At 44.3% G+C, this 26,016-nt stretch overlaps 1 protein-coding gene across 2 annotated transcripts in view; it reads left to right on the plus strand.

Annotated features, from left to right (window-relative positions):
* The window catches only part of SLC31A1 (solute carrier family 31 member 1), a 78,433-nt gene extending 53,311 nt beyond the window's left edge, over positions 1-25,122 (plus strand). For both annotated transcript variants that reach the window (XM_089675192.1, XM_089675193.1), the window contains exons 2-5: positions 16,647-16,790; positions 18,857-18,929; positions 21,690-21,858; positions 22,956-25,122. In XM_089675192.1, coding sequence (XP_089531318.1) covers positions 16,683-16,790; positions 18,857-18,929; positions 21,690-21,858; positions 22,956-23,157 — 552 coding nt within the window. In that variant the 5' untranslated portion in view covers positions 16,647-16,682 and the 3' untranslated portion in view covers positions 23,158-25,122. The remainder of the gene's footprint in view (positions 1-16,646; positions 16,791-18,856; positions 18,930-21,689; positions 21,859-22,955) is intronic.
* The last annotated feature ends 894 nt before the right edge of the window (positions 25,123-26,016 follow it).

Raw genomic sequence — 26,016 nt, forward strand, 5'->3', positions numbered from 1 at the left:
AAGCCCCTTTCCTCCTGTACCCTCCTCCCCCATCACACGTACAGATCCCCTTCCTATCCTCCAGTACCCTTCTCCCCCATCACACGTACAGACCCCCTTCCTATCCTCCAGTACCCTTCTCCCCCATCACACGTACATTCCCCCTTCCTTTTCTTTCAGTTCCACCCCTCTCCCCATCACCAGTACAGACACCTCCCTTCCCTCCCCTCCAGTTTCCCCTCCTCTCTTTGCCATTACAGACCCCTCCTTCCCAACAGTACAGACCTTCCACCAGTACAGACCCCCTTCCTTTCTTCCAGTACCCTTCTCCCCTATCACAAGTACAGACCCACTTCCTTCCCATCAATACAGAACCCATCACCCCTTCCCTAACCCCCCCTCCCCCCATCACCAGTACAGACCCCCTCTTTTCCCACCAGTACAGACACCTCCCTTCCCTCTCCTCCAGTTTCCCTTCCTCTGTTCGCCATTACAGACCCCTCCTTTCCAACAGTACAGACCTTCCCACCAGTACAGACCCCCTTCCTATCCTCCAATACCCTTCTCCCCATCACAAGTACAAGCCCCCTTCCTTTCCTCCTGTACCCTTCTCCCCCATCACAAGTACAGACCCCCTTCCTTCCCATCAATACAGAACACATCACCCCTTCCCTTCCCTAACCCCTCCCCCCCATCACCAGTGCAGAACCCTCCTTTCCCACCAGTACAGACACTTCCCTCCCCTCCAGTTTCCCTTCCTCTGTTCGCCAGTACAGCTCCCCATTCCTTTCCTCCAATACCCTTCTCCCCATCACAAGTACAAACCCCCTTCCTTTCCTCCTGTACCCTTCTTCCCCATCACATGCACAGACCCCCTTCCTACCCTTCAGCATTCTTCTCCCCCATCACACGCACAGACCCCCTTCCTACCCTTCAGTATTCTTCTCCCCCATGACACGTACAGACCCCCTTCCTTTCCTCCAGTACCCTTCTCCCTCATCACAAGTACAGACCCCATTCCTTTCCTCCAGTACCCTTCTCCCCCCATCACATGAACAGACCCCCTTCCTTTCCTCCAGTACCCTTCTCCCCCATCACAAGTACAGACCCCCTTCCTTTCCTCCAGTACCCTTCTCCCCCCATCACACGTACAGACCCCCTTCCTTTCCTCCAGTACCCTTCTCCCCCCATCACACGTACAGACCCCCTTCCTTTCCTCCAGTACCCTTCTCCCCCATCACACGTACAGACCCCCTTCCTTTCCTCCAGTACCCTTCTCCCCCATCACACGTACAGACCCCCTTCCTTTCCTCCAGTACCCTTCTCCCCCATCACAAGTACAGACCCCATTCCTTTCCTCCAGTACCCTTCTCCCCCCATCACATGAACAGACCCCCTTCCTTTCCTCCAGTACCCTTCTCCCCCATCACAAGTACAGACCCCCTTCCTTTCCTCCAGTATACTTCTCCCCCCATCACATGTACAGACCCCCTTCCTTTCCTCCAGTACCCTTCTCCCCCCATCACACGTACAGACCCCCTTCCTTTCCTCCAGTACCCTTCTCCCCCATCACACGTACAGACCCCCTTCCTTTCCTCCAGTACCCTTCTCCCCCATCACAAGTACAGACCCCATTCCTTTCCTCCAGTACCCTTCTCCCCCCATCACATGAACAGACCCCCTTCCTTTCCTCCAGTACCCTTCTCCCCCATCACAAGTACAGACCCCCTTCCTTTCCTCCAGTATACTTCTCCCCCCATCACACGTACAGACCCCCTTCCTTTCCTCCAGTACCCTTCTCCCCCCATCACACGTACAGACCCCCTTCCTTTCCTCCAGTACCCTTCTCCCCCATCACACGTACAGACCCCCTTCCTTTCCTCCAGTACCCTTCTCCCCCATCACACGTACAGACCCCCTTCCTTTCCTCCAGTACCCTTCTCCCCCATCACAAGTACAGACCCCATTCCTTTCCTCCAGTACCCTTCTCCCCCCATCACATGAACAGACCCCCTTCCTTTCCTCCAGTACCCTTCTCCCCCATCACAAGTACAGACCCCCTTCCTTTCCTCCAGTATACTTCTCCCCCCATCACATGTACAGACCCCCTTCCTTTCCTCCAGTACCCTTCTCCCCCATCACACGTACAGACCCCCTTCCTTTCCTCCAGTACCCTTCTCCCCCATCACAAGTACAGACCCCATTCCTTTCCTCCAGTACCCTTCTCCCCCCATCACATGAACAGACCCCCTTCCTTTCCTCCAGTACCCTTCTCCCCCATCACAAGTACAGACCCCCTTCCTTTCCTCCAGTACCCTTCTCCCCCCATCACATGTACAGACCCCCTTCCTTTCCTCCAGTACCCTTCTCCCCCCATCACACGTACAGACCCCCTTCCTTTCCTCCAGTACCCTTCTCCCCCATCACACGTACAGACCCCCTTCCTTTCCTCCAGTACCCTTCTCCCCCATCACACGTACAGACCCCCTTCCTTTCCTCCAGTACCCTTCTCCCCCATCACAAGTACAGACCCCATTCCTTTCCTCCAGTACCCTTCTCCCCCCATCACATGAACAGACCCCCTTCCTTTCCTCCAGTACCCTTCTCCCCCATCACAAGTACAGACCCCCTTCCTTTCCTCCAGTATACTTCTCCCCCCATCACATGTACAGACCCCCTTCCTTTCCTCCAGTACCCTTCTCCCCCCATCACACGTACAGACCCCCTTCCTTTCCTCCAGTACCCTTCTCCCCCATCACACGTACAGACCCCCTTCCTTTCCTCCAGTACCCTTCTCCCCCATCACAAGTACAGACCCCATTCCTTTCCTCCAGTACCCTTCTCCCCCCATCACATGAACAGACCCCCTTCCTTTCCTCCAGTACCCTTCTCCCCCATCACAAGTACAGACCCCCTTCCTTTCCTCCAGTATACTTCTCCCCCCATCACACGTACAGACCCCCTTCCTTTCCTCCAGTACCCTTCTCCCCCCATCACACGTACAGACCCCCTTCCTTTCCTCCAGTACCCTTCTCCCCCATCACACGTACAGACCCCCTTCCTTTCCTCCAGTACCCTTCTCCCCCATCACACGTACAGACCCCCTTCCTTTCCTCCAGTACCCTTCTCCCCCATCACAAGTACAGACCCCCTTCCTTCCTATCAATACAGAACCCATCACCTTTTCTCTTCCCTAACCCCTTCCCCTATAAGCTTCACTTACCAGATGCAAAGACGTCTACCCCTCAGCTGTACAATGTGACAGCCCAGAATCCCTCTACTCCGCTCATTCTCAGTACAGACCACCGCCCAGAGCACAGACCCCCTCACTCCCCATCAGTACAGACCCTCCTTCCTCCAGTACAAACCCACCATCCATTACAGGACCCCCCATGCAGTAAAGCACATAGTGCAGGAGTCAGGAGAAGTTATTGTACAGAATTTGGAGCTAAGGTCATCGGAAAGGAAGTTGCCACATTCTCAGTAGTTTTTCAGCATCTCAGAGCCTGGCAGCCCAGCTTTTCATATGGTTATAATCATGTAGACCCCCCCCCCCCCCCCTCCATTCTTAAAGAGGAAAGTGCAGGGAGGGATAGCATGACTAAATTGTCCCGTGACTTCTGCAAGTTCATTTAAAGAAGTTGTATCCTGATAACTAGCTCTCTGTGTTTATGGATTAATGCTGATCTGAAGAACTAATGTTTGCACTGCAGTAAGATTGCATTGTTCTCTAGGTGTATTTATTGTATGCACTTTATCTGTGTATATGCTGTTCTTTCTATCTGCACTATGGTATACCTTCTACCCTAGTTATAGAATACAGTATCTTATTTGTAGTCCGGACGTTCTATTGTAGCAAAGGGGATAATATAATATAGCGCATGATCACACCTGGCTCTGGAAGATTCATAATAAGGATAGAAACTCATCCAAGAAGGTATTGTTTATTAAAAATACATTTTATGTGCTTGTTTAGCCAGCTAAAACTTTTAGTACAGTTTATTTAGAGTACCAGTGAAGCAAAGACAGACATTAATCATTCATATACATATAATTTATATCAATTCATATGTAAATCAAGTGATTTACAAATACATGAGCTGTGGGGCACAGCTCTTAGCAGGACACAGCTGCTATACACTGGACAGCTGGTGTAATGTGCAAAATGCAGGACAGTCCCGCACAATCCGGGACTGTTGGGAGGTATGCTTTTGCATACAAATCTTACTTGCTAGAAACAGAGGATAACAGCATTTTTGGAGACTTTAAACTGTTTAAATACACTTTTTTTTTTGGTTGAAGAGGTATCTATCTGATCCATGTCCCTGTTTCAGGAAACGTTAAAATCAGATACAGCTAGGCAATTTGCATTTTTAGAATTATTTTTTTTCAGTACAGGTTTCCTTTTTAAAGGGTAACTCCACTGTCATGGGAAAAAAATATAGCAAATTAAAATAATAAAATAGCATGCACAATTGCCACAGAAGCCATATTGTAATTGAATGTTATTGAAAAATTATCTTTCTCTTTCAATCTGCAGCTCTGTAATTTTTCTGTTAAATTCAATGTAATATGGCAGTATACACCGTTGTACAGAATGCCTTCAAAATGTCATTTTCTGCTTCCATGATTGGCTCACTGATTTTCCTAGAAGTCTTCACTAAGATGCAAATCAGATTTTAGGCATCCCCTGTAAGAGAAGCGTAAGTTTTGGTGAGATACTTCCTAAGGATTATTGGGTGCAGACACTGCAGCTTTCCTCATTAGAACATAGAGTTCATCAGCTGATTATTAATGAACCAGACCTTCCTATTCAGAATCAGTATGCAGTCAATCAGTATGCATGGGCTCTTAGGCCTGCTCAAACCGCGGCCGGCAGGAACGCGGAGATGTGAACCTAGCCTAATATTTAGTAGCAAACACTGCAGCTACTAAAGGCAGAAGGTTTGCTCATTTTACCTTAATTTAGGTCTGTAATCAACTGCAGCCAGAATGTAAGCAGCATCTCACAGGGTCGCTAGAAGTGTACTTCCTAATTCTAAAGCCTGTTGCTTTAGTTTCTTCTCTATTCCTGTATCACGGATCACATTCACATTTTAATGAGAATATTGAAACTGTGAGAAGCTTTTGGTCTGATGAAGATGATAACTGTTTGATTATTGGCTTTACTTTTGAGGCACAGACCCGGGACATACATGGGGGGAGATTTACTAAAACTGGAGCACTCAGAATCTGGCGCAGCTGTGCATGGTAGCCAATCAGCTTCTAACTACAGCTTGTTCAATTAAGCTATTTCTTTACAGCAACAAAAGTTGGGAATCTGCTAGAAAGTGTTTTTTTTTTTGTTCTGTTTTTTATTCCTTGCAATGTACATTGATTGCCCAAAGGTGATTGTTTTTTTTTCTCAACAAAAGTGGAGTTACTCTTTAAAGCGGAGCTCCGCCCAAAAGGGGAAGTTCGCTTTAAGGCTTTGTCCCCTGCTTCCCTTTAAGGATTGGCACCTTTGGGGAGCGGGTACCCGAATTTGACAGGTACCTGCTACCACTTCCACTGCAATCGACTAAGCGATCTGTGTCCTCCACAGAATTGAACTGCACTGTGGAACTATAAGGACTAGAGCAGGGTTCCATGGAACCCAGGGTTTCCTCCAGCGTATGCGAGGGGTTCCTTGAGCAATGAAGAGTTTCTATCTCCCAAGAACCACTGATGCCAATTATCTTTTGAGCTTTCTGTAAGAGGGGCAGTTTTCCCACAGGTCAACAATGTAAGAGTGTCCTTCTCCTACTGAGCATTCATACTCATATAAGGGGTCTTTCTCCCATTATCCACCAATGTGTGGGACCACTAAACTGGCTACCAATTTAGGAGGCTTCTCCACTGATCACCAATGTAAGGTACACTACAATTTTCACCTTTTGACATTTCTTTTTCTGACCATTGTTTATTATTTGTACCGTTTCATGATGGTTACTGAAACAATTGTTCTTTGTAGAGCAGCGGAGTTCTCTGGTTGTCATACATACTAGATACTGTATACTTATTCTTTTATGTATTGTTATAGTTACAACTTACTGACCATGCAAATACGCCATGAGCTGGGTCCGTGAGATATAATAAATTAGCAGAGGTTCCCTGAGACATGAAAATTATCTCAAGGGTTCCTATGTATTAAAAAGGTTGAGAACGCCAGGTCTGGAGTATATATATAAAAAAACTCAAAGCAAGTGGTTGCAAAATTTCAAACACGTGCTACGGAAAACCACACTATGTTTATGTATATTTCACAAAAAACTCCCAATTCTCCCCCTTTTTGGGTAAATATCATTCACTGTTAACAGTCCTTAGGTGAACAGTTCACTATGCATTCCTCTTGCAAGGACAGTCTGTTTTACGAGCAGAAATCACAGACATACAAGTTTCAACAGAGCTTATTCCACACTATCTGAGGTCTCACTCCGGAACGCTGAGCAGGGGGCCTCAGTCTTCCTCAGGCTCTCTCCCAGTCATATATACCTCAGTACCTATCACTGTGAGAATTGCTTCCAGATATAATGATGCTGGATGTAAGATAGCAGAAACATAATAATGTAGGTTGCACTTGCAAGGTAAAAGTTTTTTTAAAAGCATATACAAATTTCAATGTCCATGGTCCATTTCCAACCCAGGTTTCACCTTTCCAGCTTCATTGGGAATCAAAAGGCAAATTTCTAGAAATCAGGCACTGCTTTCTCTTTAGCAGGGAGCCAAATGCCTAGTCAAAAGGTACCGCTTTCTCTCTGGCAAGGAGTAAGATGTCTAATCAGCAAGCACTGTTTTCTCTCCAGCAAGGAGTCAAATGTCTGGTCAGTGGGTACTGCTTTCTATCCATCAAGGAGTCAAATGTCTGGTCAGTGGGTACTGCTTTCTATCCATCAAGGAGTCAAATGTCTGGTCAGTGGGTACTGCTTTCTATCCATCAAGGAGTCAAATGTCTGGTCAGCTGGTAATCCATTCTCTCCAACAAGGAGTCAAATGTCTGGTCAGCTGGTAATCCATTCTCTCCAACAAGGAGTCAAATGTCTGGTCAGCTGGTACTGCATTCTCTCCAGCAATGAGTCAAATGCCTACTCAGCAGGCACTACTTTTTCTCCAACAAGGAGTTAAATGTCTGGTCAGCAGGTACTGCTTTCTATCCATCAAGGAGTCAAATGTCTGGTCAATAGGTACTGCTTTCTCTGTATCAAGGAGACAAATTTCTGGTCAGCTGGTACTGCATTCTCTCCAGCAAGGAGTCAAATGCCTACTCAGCAGGCACTACTTTCTCTCCAACAAGGAGTCAAATGTCTGGTCAGTGGGTACTGCTTTCTGATGGGCTTAGGCAAATAATTTTCTCAAGGGGCCACATGAGAAACTTGAACTGTTGTGGAGGGCTGAACTTAAAGTGGTTGTAAAGGCTGAAGGTTTTTTTACCTTTGTGCATTCAAAACCTTCTCTATGCAGCACCCCCCCTAATACCTAAGCCTCCTCTTGATCCAGCGATGTGCACTGGAGTCTCAGCTATCCCAGGACTCCCTCTCCTCCTTGACTGAGACAGCAGCGGGAACCATTGGTTCCCACTGCTGTCAGTCACAGCTAGTGAGCCAATGAGAAGAGAGAGGAGGTGGGGCCGAGCTGCAGCGTCATGTGTGAATTGACAGAGCAGCCGCACAGTAGCATGCCTGCTCGGGTGCCCCCATAACAAGCAGCTTTCTATGGGGGCACCCAACATTAGGTAGGGGCCGGGAGCACCAGCTGGGTGTGCGAGAAGAGGAGGATCGGGGCTGCTTTGTGTTAAAACCATTGCACAAAGCAGGTAAGAATGACATGTTTGTTATTGAAAAAAAAAAATTATACCTTTAGTATCACTTCAATTGTGCTCAATGTTATTTTGGACCTGGGACGGTCCATAAGTATGTAAACATTGAAAACAAACACCTGGTGCTAGGAATATTGGGTACAACTGCTTGTCATGATGCATTGCTTTGCGGGCTCAGCATTTTTAACTTAGATGGTGTGGAGTTGAAGTAACACACTGCCTTTCAGCCCCCTCTTAAAAGCACTGTGACTGGAAGGAGAGAGCCTGAGATGAGTACAACTGGGATTTTTGCAAATTCTGGAGCAAAGAACATGTGCATGGCTTTAGGGATTTGCCACGTGCAGGCACTCACACAGGAAGGACCTGGTGGTGTAGCAGAGTGGTGGAAGAGCCTCAGGACATCTCCTAGGCAGCGCTCTCTCACCAGAACTGAGCATCCCTGCTTTACTGATCAGCTCCTCAGGCTCTCTCCTACCAGTTCTTGCAGCTCTCCACACAAACATCTGTCAGTGTACTTCTCTGAGCCACTCTGCTTCCTCACTGGCAGGCTCAGAGAGGCATACTGATAGTGGATGCATCAAGGGACAGGTAGGGGTAGCCATAGGGACAGATGTGGCCATGGTGCTGCAACTTGCCCAGGTCCGCTCTACAGCAAGGAGTCAAATGTCTCCTCATCAGGTACTGCTTACTCTCCAGCAAGGAGTCAAATGTCTCCTCATCAGGTACTGCTTACTCTCCAGCAAGGAGTCAAATGTCTCCTCATCAGGTACTGCTTACTCTCCAGCAAGGAGTCAAATGTCTCCTCATCAGGTACTGCTTACTCTCCAGCAAGGAGTCAAATGTCTCCTCATCAGGTACTGCAGGTTCAGCAGGAACCGGCCTAATTTCGATCCATCTATGGGTGGGCTGGTTGAGCTGAAGCCGATCTATTGATCAACGTCAGTACAACCAGCCTATCAGGTTTTTTTCTTGCGATTACTGCTGGTGGCTAAAGCTGTCAGCAGTGATCATTGTATTCTGACTGCTGGGAAACCTCCCACTGTCAGAATACAACATTCAGCAGGAGGGGTTCTCCTATCAACACAACCAACTCATGGTTGAAGAAAATACAATTGTATAATCTATGGCCAGCCTTGGGCACAGTGAATATTTCTAAATATTCCATGTGTTAGCAGATCTTTCTGAGTTTATGTCAATCGTGATTTTCAGTTTTAACGTGTTAATAAACCCACAACAGTAAAATCAGTCTGTATATGCAGTAAAGCTTCCTTGTTATACTCACTGTGAAACCAAAGGGGTAATCCTTTGCATTTTTGTAAAAAGGCTGTTTGATCCTGTCTTCTCTAATCCTCCCCTTCTTCCACTGTCCCCAATCCAACTGCTGATAGAACAGAACCTTAGAGGCAAGTTGCAAATTCTCAGTTTGTTGTGTATTGCTAGTTTTTTTTTTTCTTGTTGGGTGAGTGCATGTGATCAGCACAGGGCCAATCAGCACTGTCCAGACAGAGGGTCAGGGGTCCTGCGTCCTCATAGGACAATCAGGGGAGAATGAAAACACCTCCTACAAGCTTTAACCAGTGCTCTGCTGGGCACTGATAGAAGTCACAAGACTGCTCTAACTGCTGATGAGAAAAGGTATTTAGCGGTTTATATTTAGTAAAATAATTACATTTCCATGTTCTGTGTACTGTGGGAGACCAGATATAGTGAATGCAGGGTCCTGGGTTTAGTAAAAATTTAGGCCTATACTGTATTTGCTATAATTTATGTTATTTTGTAAGAGAGTCAACAAGTGTCTTCACCCCTGGTTCACATATCCACGTTCCTGCAGGCTACATTTTGCGAGGGCACGAGAGCCCATTCATTTGAATGGACTCCCATGCCCCATGACATGCAGGGAAAAAGTCCCTGCACTTATTTGGAAACCGCAGCCCACACGGGAACCTCGGTTCCCAGTGCGGTTGCGATTTCCAGTGCGGGCGGCATTCCATTAGAATTAATGGCACCCGCCCGAGGGTCTGTATTATTCTGTGTGGGTGGTGCGGCTGCATGGATTTTTGTGCAGATCCGCAGCGGCACCACCCGCACAGATGTGAACCTAGCCTGAGTGTTCAAACAATGAGAATTTCCAGCAAGCAGACCTGATCCTCCACTGTAGCAAAGGAGGAAAGCCATGTGAACAACTGTCACAAGTACCAATGCCGTCACCAGGGGCAGACTGACCATTTGGAAACTCGGGCACCGCCCAAGGGCCCGGGGTCAGTAGGGGGCCCCATGAGATGCCCCTGGTACCTTTTTCATAGGCTTTTTTGAGTTTTGGCAAGGACACAGGGGCCCCATGATCCCCTATTGATCGGGGGCCCCATGAGTTGTCAGTCCGCCCCTGGCTGTGACGACTCTAGATTTGCAGAGAGCTTACCACCGTATGTTATCAGAGCGACATCTGCCATCAATGCCCACTAATTACAACTTAAATGGTATTCTTAATGACGAAGATTAAGGACTGATGTGATGAATACAGTAGGATTTTTATGTTGACAGCCTGATCTGTGCTAATTGCAGCATGAAAGAAATTATACCTAATCCACGTACTGCCAGAAAATTCAGTATTTGCATACAGAGCATGAAGTGTGTACTTTAGGGGAATGTCAGAGCGGAAAGTCCTGTGCAAGTGCTCAGCAAATAGCCTGAGGAATTGCTATGACAAACATAAAATGATTCCGCAGAAATATTTTATTTTAATCCAAAGTCTGAAAGTTTGTTACAATTGAACAGTTCCACCATGTCTGGATTATCTTGAGAAGGGGGAAGGGTTAGAACCTGTGTCAGGTTTTTTTTCTTCTAATCTGTATCCCTGCTAAAAAGAGTTATCCTGTCCTGGTGACCACTGCCACCAAAAAAGTGATGGGAAATCCAAAATTTTACAGTTGTCACCAGAACAGGAATAGTGGGATACCTGTTTCAGGCACAGTTGACTAGAGCTTGATTTTCTAGCGTTCACTTAGTGGGAGGAACCACCACTGCAGGCAATTGTATTCAGACAGCTGCAGGACTTGTGGCTACCTGAATACAATGATACAGCTGAACTAGATCATTTTCAACCTGGCTCAGTCAGCCGGATGGTGCTTGTATGGTCACCAACTGCTTTTATTTTGTCCGATTCTGCAGAAATGTGCTAAAATTTGGGTTGTCTATGAACACGCTAAAGTTAGAAGTTTTGTTAATGTGTTATTTTCTCCAAGGGGACAAAGTACTACATTATTATACAGTATTTATATAGCGCCAACAGTTTGCTCAGCGCTGTACATTACAATGGGAGACAATACATGAGACAGTACAGTAACAATACAATAAAATACACGAGGGGTTCGAGGGCCCTGCTCCTTGGAGCTTACAATCTAGGAGGGAGGGGATAGTGGTACAGAAGGAATTGGCTGTGGGAGATGGAGTGGTAGGAAGAGTGGAGGAGATCAGCTGTTAGGTGAGGGCGGGGTAGGCTTCTCTGAAGAGATGGGTTTTCAGGGTGCGCCTAAAGGTGAGGAGGGTAGGTGACAGTCTGATGGATTGGGGTAGTGAGTTCCAGAGGATGGGGGAAGCCCTGGAGAAGTCCCAGAGATGGGCATGGGAGGAGGAGACCAGGGAGCTGGAGAGTAGGAGGTCTTGTGAGGAGCGGAGAGTGCGTTTTGGGTGGTAGATGGATATCAGGTCAGTGATGTAGTTTGGGGCAGTGTTATGAACAGCTTTGTACGTCAGTGTTAGTAGTTTGAATTTTATGCGTTGGGCAATCGGGAGCCAGTGGAGGGATTGGCATGCACTTTGTCCCATCTTCCTAGGTGCTGTTTAGGGCTCCTTGCAAGGTAGGACAGGACACCTCTCCTCCGCCTCCCCGCAGATGTCCGACAACACAGCTAGCAAGGAGAGAGCTGCTTTGAAAGAAAAAAATCTCATTGTAGACCCTTTTTTTTTAATTCAGTGCAGTCATGTGATTGTTCACCATTTAGGAGATATTCCGATGTGTAAATGTTTTTGTTTATTACAAATCTTACAAATAGCATAATAAACATATATCACATATACTGTATATGTAAAATATAAAAAGATTTGGAAATAGAGAGTGGAGAAAACGGAGAGAAATACAGCTAGGAGTAAAGGAGGAAGAGTGGAGAAGAAAGGAAAAAAAAAAAAAAAGATCACTAGATGCCAAGTAAAGGGTGGTTACTCCTTCTCCACCTCAAAGAGAGACTTCCCCTCGGCTGAGTTGATAAACAAGTTCCATAGTGTCCAAGTTTTAGAATATACTTCATGTTTATGTCGATGTGTAAGCACCAGGTCTTCCTGTCAAGGTCCTACCTTTTCCCTGAGGTTATGTTACTCCATGTGCTGGCGTCCATCTTGGATTCTGCTGTGCATGATGGGAATCCTTTTATGCCTTCAGGTCTCTGTGGTCCATCCCCCAGAGGGGTGTGGCTGATGACATATAAGCCTGTGGCCCGCACATGCTCTTTGCACTTGTGTCTTTGTGTTGCTATTACTCTGTTCTGACTCTCCTGGTATCTGATTTGGCTTGTGACTTGACTATTCTTTGTATTCTCCCTTGATCTGACCCTCTGTTGCTGAACCCGGCTCGTGACCTGTGATTCTCGTCTGCTGTCCTGTACTGTTTTGTCCTGTTGTTGTTGACCCGGCTTGTCTGACTACTCTTTTGTCTCTTCCACCAGCTACACGCCATTGGCGGCGGCCATTACCGCAGCTGAGGTGTCTCGGGGGCCGCGACCTGGTTCCTGGCTGCGTCAAGTCCATCCCCACCATCAGGGACCTTGGTGAAGGGCAGCCTGGGACTTAGACTCCGCGCCCTGAGGGACTTCGGTCTGTGGGTAGTGGTTGTCGTCAGCCAGTGCGTTACATTGTTAGGCCTGCCTGTCCGTTCCTCGGCCCCTGCCCTGACACTTCCATATGGTTCATTTCCTTGACTTTACGTAGCCAAAGCCCGATCGATGAAGGTTTTACCTCTCTCCAACATGGGGAGATGCAAGATTTAGCTGCGTTCAATAGGTAAGCGTACAACTGACTACTTGTAAGTCCTGGATGGCATATTGGTGACATGTGAAAGAAAAAATGCTGGGTCTACAGGCACGGGGTAATCCGTGAATTTTTGGATGATACGGTGAACCTCTCCCCAGTAGTGCGCAAACCGAGGGCAAGTTTTTCTGTTGTATTTTCGTGCACAAACACAATTCAGTGAAAAAAGTATGTTGGATTTTTGGGCTTCTGTGAAGGTTCTTCTCAGATCCAGTTTCCACTTCGATAGGTAAGTTGGGGAGAAGCCTTACAAACATGTTTTTACCGTGCCAGGTGCTGTCACCCTGAATCTGACTTTCCACTTAGCAAGTCACTAATCCTGGAATAAGCATGCATCCAGTGATGGCAGCAGTGGCATCCTGAGGCAGGTGCGGGGGGTGCGGCCCGCACCGGGTGACACCGACCGCCTGGGGTGACACCGGACCTGCTCCACGAAAAGGTAAGTTGTAAAGCAAGCCGACGATCTCCTGTTCAATCCGCAGATCTGATCCATTCTGCAGGGGTCGTCGGAGGGGGTGTCACCAAGTGTTAGCGCACCGGGTGACACCAACCCTAGGGACGCCTCTGGATGGCAGTGAAGTCTGAACTCCAGTCTTACTCGCTCAGTGACAAGATATTGAAGGCAGGATAAAGAACACAACCCTGTGGCCTTCTCCATTGAAAATTGAATTTGTTCTAGTTCCTTTGGGCTAGATTGACTGGACTTTCTAACATAGCTGGCACAGGATTTAGCAGATTGCCAATTGACTTTAATATCATATTGCTGACAATTGTTGCTGTAAGAGAGGCTGGTACATTTAGATGTTTAACTCATTTAATGTAGTTATATTCATTATCCCCCTGCGCCATACAAGTCCCCAGGCACACAGAGACCTTTTCCTGCATCTGATACCTTTTTAATACTGTTAATGACACCGGCCACAATCTCTTCATCTGCTGTCCCCAGGGGACTGACGTCCTCACAGAGAGCAGGATATGAGGTGGGCCAAGGAAAACATGGTAGATACAATATCAGTTAACCCTCTGCCCACTACTACAGATTCAGACATGTTCATCTGTGGCTAAAAAAAAATATAAATCCTAAATGTACAAAATATAACTGGATATTAACATTTATAGGTAGTAACACCAGAGAATATCCGATTGCCTCCTGGGGAAAGGAATAATTTATTTTCCCCTGGCTGGAGTACATTGGACCATGCTTTATAGGATTTTTTCCCCCTTCCTATGAATGAACTGTGGGCATAGGATTCTGTATATGGAGGTTTTTTTTACATCTGACTAACTATGTAACATATGAAGTGCCATAAGGTGTGTAATATATGATGTTGCTTTTATTCTATGGCACACCACTGCACCTACAGACCCCCACCAGTTGTCTATGGGAATAGAGTCTACCTAGGTGGTTGCTATTTCTAATAATTATGGCATTATTTTGACTACTTGGTATTAGGAACGGCCTGATGGATGGGAACAAAAATGAAAAAAGTTTGGTAAGAGTCACTACATAACACTGAATATGGTTGCTTCTCCTCTGGACCAGGTCTTGAGCAACCTAATTCACATACCAAAATTAAACAGAAGAGGGCGCCACCATGAGATATAGCAGTACAGGGATGCCAAGTACACCATGTGGTTCTCAGTGCCTGATTGGCTCATTGCTATGGCCATGTGACAGAGGAGGAAATCCTTAAATTAAACAAGAGGGTGCCACCATGAGATATAGCAGTACAGGCATGCCCAGTCCACCATGTGGTTCTCAGTGCCTGATTGGCCCATTGATATGGCCATGTGACAGAGGAGGAAATGCTTAAATTAAACAAGAGGGTGCCACCATGAGATATAGCAGTACAGGCATGCCCAGTCCACCATGTGGTTCTCAGTGCCTGATTGGCCCATTGATATGGCCATGTGACAGAGGAGGAAATGCTTAAATTAAACAAGAGGGTGCCACCATGAGATATAGCAGTACAGGCATGCCCAGTCCACCATGTGGTTCTCAGTGCCTGATTGGCCCATTGCTATGGTCATGTGACAGAGGAGGAAATGCTTAAATTAAACAGAAGAGGGTGCCACCATCTAAGTGTAGACAATTAATTAAAAGTAGGTATTAAAAATAAGATTGCACTTACTGCATTAATGAGAAGGCCAGTTTATCATAAATTCGCTAGAGTCGGTCAGTGGAGTGATCCCAGAAGCCATAGAGCTAGCCGACGTGATCCTGGAAGCCCCCAAGCCACTATCTCTAAGGGAGGTTGTGTTCCAACTTGACAGTAATCATCCTGCCCACACCAGAAGCTTTGAGTGCAAATCTGCATTTACCAGCCACCTCCCTACCAATCTCTGTAGCCCATAGCCACTCCACAGAGGGATTTTGGATTTGAAAAAAGCTGACCTTCTTATGAATGCATTAATACCTACTTTTAATAAATTGTCTACACTTAGATCTCTTCTGTTTAGTTTAGGCATTTCCTCCTCTGTCGTACGACCATAGCAATGGGCCAATCAGGCATTGGTGGAGTGAGCATGCCTGTACTGCTTTATCTTGGAAGTCGATGAATACATTCAAAGGGCACAGTGATAAGTGGCTATATTGGGTCTATAAACATGAAACCTATTAAAGCTGTAGAAATTATTCTCAGCCAGTATATTGATTTGTAACCTGTCTGTGAGAGTTCACATCAAAGCTACAGAAAGGATTTCTTGCTTGGAGGATTGTCAACAATAGCTATCTCCGTTGCAGGCTTTGCCAAGGTTGCATAGACCTGATAATAGTAAGAGGGAGTTGGGATTCCAGTTGCCAGCAGAAGGGAGGAAGAGTCACAAAAGAAAGAACATGTACCCCCCCCCCCCATGTTGCTTGTGGTTCTTGGTGGAGGTGGGGGGGGGAATGTTTCTCTTAAAATTTCAGAATAACCTAGGAAATATATTTTGGAGTTTTGCTTCCTTTTTGGTTTTTAATGTTATAGGGTTGCTTATAGGCTCCACTGGAAATTAAAGTACAGATCCTGCAAAACTTTCAAGATTGTTTTGGATAGCGCAAGGGAATAGTTAATACCTCAGTCAGGTTTTAATTATTGTCTTTTCCCAGGAAATCACTGAGAAATCCAATACATTCTCTCCATCAAGGGCTCAGTAACTTTAAAACTAAGGAGTCCTAGATTGTAAGCTCGAAAGAGCAGGGCCCTTGAACCCCTCGTGTTTTGTTTTGTTACTGTATTGTCTCATGTACTGTCCCCCACTATAATGTACAGCGCTGAGCAAACCTTTTAGCACTATATAAATACTATATAATAATATTTGCTGAATGAATGAATGTCACAAATATTCACCCAATCACTGCAAATTTCCCCCATATTCTGTCCAATGGTTTTATTTTCTATGATTGTCAGCTTCATCTAGTGGCCATAATGTGGTATTTTCCTGAAATACCTCAGTTAGGAAAAACATGCAATAGGGACACTAGAGGGAGCTGACAATCACTGGAAATAAACCTTTTAGACAATATGCAGGGAAAATTTGTTGCATTTATCTAGCAATTTTTTTAAAATTGACCTTTTAGTGTCCATCTCAGAGGTTCTAATCCTTCCTCACCCTATCCAGAACTAAAAGGAAGTAACTGTATGGAGTTGACTAATAGGCAATATTTCTGCTCGTTTAATGGTGGTTAGCTCTTTGTTTTATGGCAATTTTTTTTTTTTTGTTCTCTCTACACACTACGTGATAAAACTGATATGTACTGTTTTTATTTTAGATTTCGCTGGGAATAGCTGTGTTGAACAATTCCACAATGGACCACAATCATCACGCAATGACCACGTCTGATCCTCATGCAGGTCACCATCCTGCAACCACAGCTGGACATGACCATAATGCAGGGACTGGCATGCATATGATGGTGGGTAACGGCTCTCAAGTTTTATTGATCGGAACTAAAATGAAGTCTTGTGAAATGTGTGTAGTAAACACGGCCTACCTACTCCACCTTTTCCCCTGTGCCTTGCACCTCTCTCCACTGTCACTTTATACACCGTTGGTCCTCCTCCATCCTTCACCCGGTCTTCTGTGCTGCATCTTCCTGATGGCCTGTTTGCTGCTCTCCCACTTCTTGCCTATGTTCTCTGGCCTTGTAACACTGGGCATCAGCTACAGTTGGCCTGATTGACTCTCTCCCACATCTGCTATCCTTGTAATTTATTGCTTGGCTAACACTGTTCTCTTCCCTAAACTGCATTACCCCACTATGCTCCCCTCCTAACCTAGTACCTGTCTGATTCCCATTCCTCACTTACATTCTCGCTTTCTTCCTTTGTTCTTTGCATCTCTGTTGTTGTCTGTCAGCTGTCTGTTCCCCTTTTATTGTTTGATCCCCTGTTCCTCAGCCTTACATTCAGTGTACTGATAGTTTCCCTGCCTAATCACTTCACTCTCACTTTCAATCAACGATCTTCTCCCATTGGCTACCCTGTCATCTATACCAAGGTTTCTCAACCAGGGTTCCATGAAATCTTGTGGTTCCTTCAGAAATTGCTAGGGTTTCCTTGAGCAATAAGCAAGTTTGCTGCTCCGGTAAGTTCCCACTGACACCATTGATCTTTTTAGCTATCTGTAAGGGGGTAATTCTTCCCAAAGGCAAGTGTAAGGAGTATTCTTCCCACTGACCATCACACTAATGTACTTTGAGCTGTAAATATAAAACTTATTAGCAGGGGTTCCCTAAAGCCAAAAAGTTATTTTAGGGGGTTCCTCCATGTTAAAAAGGTTGAGAAAGGCTGATCTATACCATCTGTATCTTTTGATCCTGCTCCCTTACCAGTCTGATCTTCCAATTCCTGCCTTGCAACCCCACTCTCTCCCGTCTCGTTTTGACAATCCTGCTTTGATTCTGCCCCATGTCCTCTGGTTGCAGTCACTTATTATGCCTTGCTATGTCCTTCTACAAACCCCCAGTGTATCTACTTCCCACCCCTTTACCAATTCCCTTGCAACTTGCTCTCTGCATTCTCTAAGATGTCTTCCCATGTTCTCTGCCCACCACCACCATTACAACAACCATCACCACCTCCACTAGTCGAGTTGAAGTTACACTTACACTCTTAAATAAGATTGGCACCAGCCAATCAAAGGTGATGAACGTATGTTAAAAAGACCCTGTCATTGCCCTAAAAAAATGCAAGTAAAATCAAAGAATAATCAAGTATTTTAAATGCTGCTTTGTAGTGTTTATCCTTTCCATTCAATTTTATTCACTTAAAATGTGCCTCTGAACCTTCTAGAAAAATTGACTACTGTCTAAATACTCTGTGTTGGCCCAGCACATCAACCATCCCACACCCCCCACCCCGCCATCTCCATATATAACCGTTCATGCAGCAGCTAGTGGATGAATGAAGGGAAAATTATAGAGTTTCACTAGAGTGACAGCTCTGAGTCCACTGGTGTTACTGTAATCACATCCAAGATGGTGCCAGCTTGCAGCAGTCTTGGGGCTTTTGGTTATCTACATAAGAGAGGGCTTTCAAGGGGGAAAAAAAAACCTAAAATACATTAAATGCACGTATAAATGTCACCAGAGATAGTGTTCTCATTGGATTATTTCCCCATTATTCCTCTCAAAATGTTCTCAAATGTACTTTTTTTTTTTTAAATTCTTTATTTAAAGGATTTTTGTACAAACAGGAATGAAGCTACAATGTTATTGTTATATAGAATTTCCCTCACTTTCATTCCCAGTGAAAATGGTCACCAGGACAAAGAGGGCGAGGATAGGAACACAGCAGTTTACAACAAATATGGGTTCTGACCCTTCCTCAGTCAATTCAGAATGAAAACCTTTTGGAGATATAGTTTAATACATGTGGTTTTTAATGTATTAATCAGCAGTGTCCTAAGATGTACTGTATGATATACAGATGGAAACTTGTAGATATACTATAATTAATGTAATTTTTTTTTCTTTCTCAGCATATGACCTTTTACTTTGGATATGAAAACGTAGAACTTCTGTTCTCCGGATTGGTGATTAATTCAGCAGGAGGTAAATACCACATCAACTATAGGTTGGCCCCCCGGGACTAGTATTTTGACAATAGCAAAGTAAAGGGAGATCATTCTGCTTGAGTTGAGCCACAATTCTCTGTCTGTTGCTTAGTGAAGGCCTGCTGGAACAGGGTCATTAAGACGTAAAGTAGAAGGAACAAATGCAGGTGCACAAAAGGGCTATACGAGTAGTCCTAAAATCAGTATGAACAGTGTCAATAAGTCCATATAGAGTCCATAAATGTCCATGTGGTCCTAAATAGCACAAGCGGCAGCCATCCCAGAGCAAGCCAAACTCTGTATAACATGGAAGGAAGAAAGCGCCTTCTAAGTGCAGTATAAAGACCTTTAGAGGGAGAAGTTAGTTCCGAGCGTGTAGCCTGTCTTGTTGGTGCACCAGTCCTTTTCTTTCCTGTAACATCACATCCGCCCATGTGTGCGCCTCCTGCAGGACGTTGATGAGTGGCTATGCACCTCGGTTCCCCTCCTCTGTGTTCTAATGAGTGATTCATTTCCACAAATACTGTTGGTGTTTTTAACTATGGTCTGATAAATTTCTACACTTATACTGCACTTTGAAGGCGCTTCCTCTTCTTCCTTCTAAGACTTAAAGTAGAGCTATAGCCTGCCATTAAAAAGAATGTGCTGCAACATTTAATTCTAAGTGCAGTAGTACTTATAGTTTTAGTCCCCCTGTAAAGTCTCCCACACTCCTGTTGATCCTGAAAGTGATGTCCACCTAATGCAGCTTCCTGTGATGGGGTGGCAACGATGCTGCAGTGATCCTGAATTCACTGCAGAGTTGCCTCTCTCATATAGGCTGTGCTTGCTCGCACCACAGTGAGATTAAAAAATGTTGTAGGGAGCATGGTTAGCATTGCCACTGCTGATTCACAAGGCTGTAACCTATCAATCATCACCCAGCCACACTATTTCTATGGAGAAAGCATAGTTTGAGGTCAATGTGCCTCTAACAGTCATACATATGTGGGAGAATTTAAAAGTTTAGGAACTTCTCTCCAGTGACTCCCAGGGATTTTAAAGTGGGGCATGCCTAACAAATGTTTATTTTTATATGATGGTGGAGTTTTTTTCTGCTGGTAATTTGTACATATGTTAACTACGGTTCTGTTAAGTTGATATTGACCAGGGGCGGACTGACCATTTGGAAACTCTGGCACTGCCCGAGGGCCCGGGGTCAGTAGGGGGCCCCATGAGATGCCCCTGGTACCCTTTTTATAGGCTTTTTTGAGTTTGGGCAGGGACACAGGGGCCCCATGATCCCCTTTTGCCCGGGGGCCCCATGAGTTGTCAGTCCGCCCCTGATATTGACTTAAATCTTTTTAAGTGAATACCAAAAGTGACAGCAAAAATCTAATGACTTCGTAACCCCATGCATGCAGGTCTTGTGTGAAACATGCAAATTCATCTATGGTGAAATATGACCAGGTCTCTCTGCATTGCATTTTCATTGTTCGCATATTTGATTCATTATTGCAGATTTTACCTTGAATGATTTTTATGATACTTTGTGTTTTTAAATGCTTGCATTGTTTGTTTTATTTGTTTTATTGTATTAAATATATCGATTTGTAGATTAGCCGTTAGAGAAAGCTCTGTCTTTGACTTACCCTATTCATCCTCCTGGCTACTAAGAAAAAAAAACTCGACTTTAGACTTACATTCTGAGGTGGGAACAGTAAAGTACAACCATTGTGTAGCACTACAAAGCAGGAAGCAGACCCTGAGTATGTAATGCGGAAATATGGCTGTTTCCATGTATGGAAACTATACTATGCAATATATTCCCTTTTTTTTTTTTTTCTTCAATATATGTTTTTTGAGAGAATTTTTTGTACAAATGGAGATCAAATATGACGTATATCTCCAATACAAATAACAGAAAAACATCCTGTGAACACAACTTAGATATAACAGGAAATGTATAGGACGTTGATTTACTTGTGAATAAACAACGTATATTTAACCTGGAAATTCAGAATAAGAGGTGCTACAATGCCAGGTTGAGTTAAAAATAAAAAGTAAAAAGAGGAGGAAACCGAGAGGAAAAGGCACAGAAGGGAGAAAAAAGGAGGTGAATGGAGTCCCGGCTCCGAGCTAGATTCACCTTCAACATCATAAACCAATAAAAATGTAAAACTTTGTTCCAAAAAGTCATAGAGCGGTAAGCATGGCAGGTTGTGAGACAAGAGCAGTAAAAGACTAAGTACTCCTGTGGCCGTTTTATATACTTTTGGACGTGACCTTTTATATTTTTACATTACTGGTAATTCCTAATTGTATAGATAAGTATATGTACAGAAAAAGGTTCTCTTGAACACGAACAAGTTATCTAACCTCTGGGCTTCTCTTTGTTTGTGTTTTCTCTCTCTCCTTTCTCTCTATCTCCCTTTTTTCTTTCTTTCTCTTCTCTCTCTCTCTCTCTCTCTCTCTCTCACACTCACTCTCTCTCTCTCACTCCCCCCCTCTCTCTCTCTCTCTCATCTCTCTCTCCCCCCCTCTCTCTCTCTCTCCCCCTCCTCTGTCTCTTCTCTTTATTTCTTCCCTGTCTCTTCCTCTGTATTTCCTCTGTGTTCTTCCTATCTCTTCCTTCTTTTTTTTTCCCTTTTTTTTCTCTGTCTCTCCTCTTTTTCCTTTCTTGTCACTTTCTTTCCTCTCTGTATTTTTCTCTTTATTTCTCCTTTGTCTCTTCTCTCTCTCTCTCTCTCTCTCTCTTCTCTCTGCATTTTGCAACTAGAAATGGCTGGAGCTTTTGTGGCAGTATTTCTGATGGCCATATTGTATGAGGGGCTTAAGATTGCTCGAGAGGCCTTGCTCAGGAGGTCACAAGTCAGTATCCGTTATAACTCCATGCCAGTGCCAGGACCCAATGGGACAACCCTGATGGAGACTCACAAAACTGTCGGGTAAGGACAACATGAAGAATCAAAATATTTGGGTTTACCTCTTGTGAAAGACAGGAAAGTGTTAGGAGATATGGGGGTTTCTGGAGGTTGACAGACTAGGGTGGCCATGCCCAGGCTTAGAGCAAGCAAACTGCAAAGCTAACAGTGGTCCTTAAGGTATGGCTGCTATAAGAGATAATAAAAGCAGTACCCTTTTGTATGGACTATAATTTTTTAAAGCTTATCCCCAGGAACAGATAAATAGATGCTGCAATGATGTTGAACTGTCTAGTGTAGATGGTTCAACAATTTTTATATTTGGCACCACAAATTGAGAACTGGCAGCTTTATCCAGATATATTTCTTCCCCAGCACAATTTTTTTTTATAATTCAATGTCGCAATGATGGTACCATGTGAAAAAAAACTCCTATTTTTCCTCTAGTGCCACTTGCCACACTAAAATTTTTAGCTGAACCCAGAGCAGCACCATCTTAGTCCTATTAGTGTCAGCCATATAGAGACTGATGAGGGTTTTGTTTTTGTATTTTATTTGTGCGATTATTGTCAACATAGGACCCTGTGTCAATGAAGTTTGAGAGGCTTCTGTGATCATTCAGAATTTATTGGCAGGAGCATTTGTCCTGCAGTCAACCTCCTTCTGACCTGCTGTAAGCCAGTTTTGCATTTCCATAGACTTGTATGGGAATGCAAACATGTGTGACACAAAGGCGTATATAGGCATTGCATATTGGTATATAAGCTGCTGTATAAACTGTAGGTAGCCTTAGCTACATACAGTATGCAGTGCCGTGTTCCGGCAGTGGTCCTTGGACTTCCTGTCTGCTGCCGGAACAAAACCAAGTTGGGCTGAGCACTGCACAGAAAGCTTTGTATTTTATCAATGAATACAAGGCTTCCTGTGATTGGGTGAAGTGGACATTGTGACACCTGCCCACCTCAGTCATTGGAGGTTTTGTATTTTTTTTTTTTTTTTTTTAATCGGTTGACCTAGATAGCTGTGTACTATATATGTAATAAATAGGTAAACGAAATAAAGGTTTTCTTTTAAAATATTGCCTTGGAGTTTTAAATTCCATTTTTTCTTGTTCTTCGCAGACAGCAGATGCTAAGCATGCCTCACTTCTTCCAGACTTTCCTCCACATCATCCAGGTGGTGGTCAGCTACTTCCTCATGTTAATATTCATGACTTACAATGCCTACCTGTGCATCGCAGTGGCAGCCGGAGCTGGAACTGGCTACTTCCTTTTCAGCTGGAAGAAGGCTGTGGTGGTCGACATAACTGAGCATTGCCATTAATGACTCCTCCCAGGGTCATGGGACATCTAGTGGCGCTAGTTAATCTCTTATTACTCCTCTTCTTATGGGGATAGATATTTTTGTAACAAATTCCCATATTGCCTTTTTTCCTGCCTTTTTAGGTAACATAGTTTGATATCTGCAAAATCAAGAATGTCAACCAGCTCATTGGTTCATTCCTAATCTAGTCACCCAATTCTTAATCATCTACAGGACTTTTTAGGGTGGACCTTTGGCATTATCTCCTAGAACATCAGCTGCCAGACAAGAACTGCATCCGGTTTACAGTCCCCTCTGTTTGGAATCTGTTAGGACAATATATATAATCAAATGAATCTAAAAACGTGGCATCAGAATTGGTAATGTCAATAGTTATCATGAAATTTGTCACTTAAAGGTTCAGACCACCAAGAATAATGTTTGATTTTTTAGGTATATGTTGACAATTCTATTAACTGGCTTCCTTTATCACTCATGGGCTCCGTCACAAGGATCTCTGCTCTGTGTTTTAAGGTTAGGCTCCTTATAGCTCAGGAGCTCTGCTGTGTTCCCAGGACCATCCACCTATTATAGCCAGTATGAAGGGCAGGAGAGAAGGAAATTCCAGCAGAGAGATCTAACTGCTGTTGTGTCTGACAGATATTAAAAAAGGCAGTAATTCACACATATCCACCTGTAACCCGAAAGATTAGCTTTGGCTAGATTGATTGTTCAAAAGATCCGTGGCACCTTGTAACCTGTTTAATCATAAAAGGTGCAGTCTTTTTCAGCTACTTAAAGTGGACATTTCAACTTACACATTTGCAGATTTACCCAAGGTCCCCCGCCCTTACACATTTCCAAAAATGTTTTTAAAACATTTTAATTCAGTTTTCATTGCTACATCTTCACCTAGGAGAGAAAGTTGTGGGCCCCGGATGTAGACATCCTGGGAGGCAGTTTGTGAGACCTTGCCATATACAGACACTTTGCATGTGCGGGAGGGTCCAGTGCATGCACAGACACACTATGGGGTTTCTTCCAGGTCCCATACACCTGGTTAAAACTTAGTGTGTGTGTGTGCATGCTCCTGTTCACCATTAAAGATAGCAGCGTGGAAGAGTGTCAGAGGGAATTTTGGCTTCATGTAAGACAACACAGGACTCCATAGTCTAGTAATTTATTTTTTTTTGGGGGGAGACCGTGACAACTGTTCATTTAGGTGTCATTACACTTATTGTAGTTTCCCCTGCCCTATCCATTAGGGAAATACATTTTAAAAATGGAATTTACTAAAAAAAAAAACACGCTTATCAGTTGATTTGATCATAATTAGAAAAAAAAAATCATGATCATATAGTTTAATGTGTAATAAATGAAATGTACAGTTTTTTTCTACACAGTTGCAGATATGACAATTGCAGCAGGCTTGTCTCTGGAAACAGATGAAGGTGGTTTCTTAAGAGCAAAGGTGAAAACTGACAGGAGACAGTTAGACATTTACCAAAATTACAAGAAGATGGGATCTGGCAGCCATTAAAGAGAACCTGTACCTGTTTCCATAAACTGTTTAGCTTTAGGCAAAAGAAAACTGCAACAGAAGAGACAATCTGTGTAATTGTTTCGCTTTTAGCAACAACTGAAGCGAACGGTTTTCAAATGAGGTGTATTTGTGGACCGCTGTAGGATTTGAAGTATGCCGACCCAAAAAGTGCTTCAGTGCCTCAGAGTCTCAGTCAAGATTACTTTACTTTTCACCTGACCAGAGAAATAGATGCAGTATTCCAATAATCATCTAAATGACAAATTGATATAGATTGCATTCATCTCCATTTTGTTCACTTTTTTTTATTTAAAATCTCATTTTGTTTTATGTATTTTTAGTTAAATAATGTGACGCTTTTATGAACTGTACGATTTATTTTCCAATAGTTAAAAATATGAAGGAAGAAAATAGTAAATCCTTTTAATAAAATATTGACTGGGCATTGTTTTGTGTTTCTTACTGGTTAGTCCTGTGGGGACATCCTGTGGTAGGTGCTGCTATAGCATTTATACAGACAGTCATGCAATATAAAATGCACTGATTAATAGTCACTGCTCAGGTTTGAGGGTATGTTTACATGTTTGTATTTTAGGGCTTGCTTCATTACTAAAACCGCATATTACTTCTATGTATTAAGGTAAAACTTTGTTTTTTTAGTTTTGCATGAAGTGGAGAGGGATTAGAACACCTGTCGGGTTTTTATTGTGGTCTTTGTCCACATTATGGAGAGTCACCCTCTATTTGTCCTGTTTTCTGTTATCATTGAAAGTAAAAAAAAAAAAAACCCTCATTTTGGGTTGTCACTGGAATAGAAATAAATGGGATGTCTTCCAACAGGGACACTTGTTCTGGTGACAACAAGGGATTCCCTAACTTTAGGAGGATTTCCTTTCACTTCCTGTTTTGGCTGACAGGAAGTGAAATGTCCCCAATGGGTCACAGAGGGCAAAAAAAAAACTTGTGTGCAGCGGCTCCTCCAGCCCCCTTAATAGTTACCGGAGCCTCATTGAGATCCAGCAATGTGAATGACAGCCTCGACTGTCCTGGGTCTCTGACTCCTCATTGGCGGAAACAGCAAGCGGGAGCAGTCAGCTCCCGCTGCTGTCAATCACAGGCAGTCAGCCAATGAGGTGGGGGGGGGGAGGGGCAAGCTGCGGCTCCTTGTATGAATGGACACACGGAGCAGCGGGTGCCCCCATAGGAAACTGCTTTCTGTAGGGGCACCCAAAAGAAAGGAGGAGCCAGGAGAGCCTGCGAGGGACCCAAGAAGAGGATCCAGGCTGCTCTGTGCAAAACCACTGCACACAGGAGGTAAGTATAGACATGTCTGTTAT

Source organism: Staurois parvus, unplaced genomic scaffold (assembly GCF_062004578.1).
Source record: "Staurois parvus isolate SC_StPar_1 unplaced genomic scaffold, SC_StPar_1.0 ptg000154l, whole genome shotgun sequence".
NCBI classification, from domain to species: domain Eukaryota; kingdom Metazoa; phylum Chordata; class Amphibia; order Anura; family Ranidae; genus Staurois; species Staurois parvus.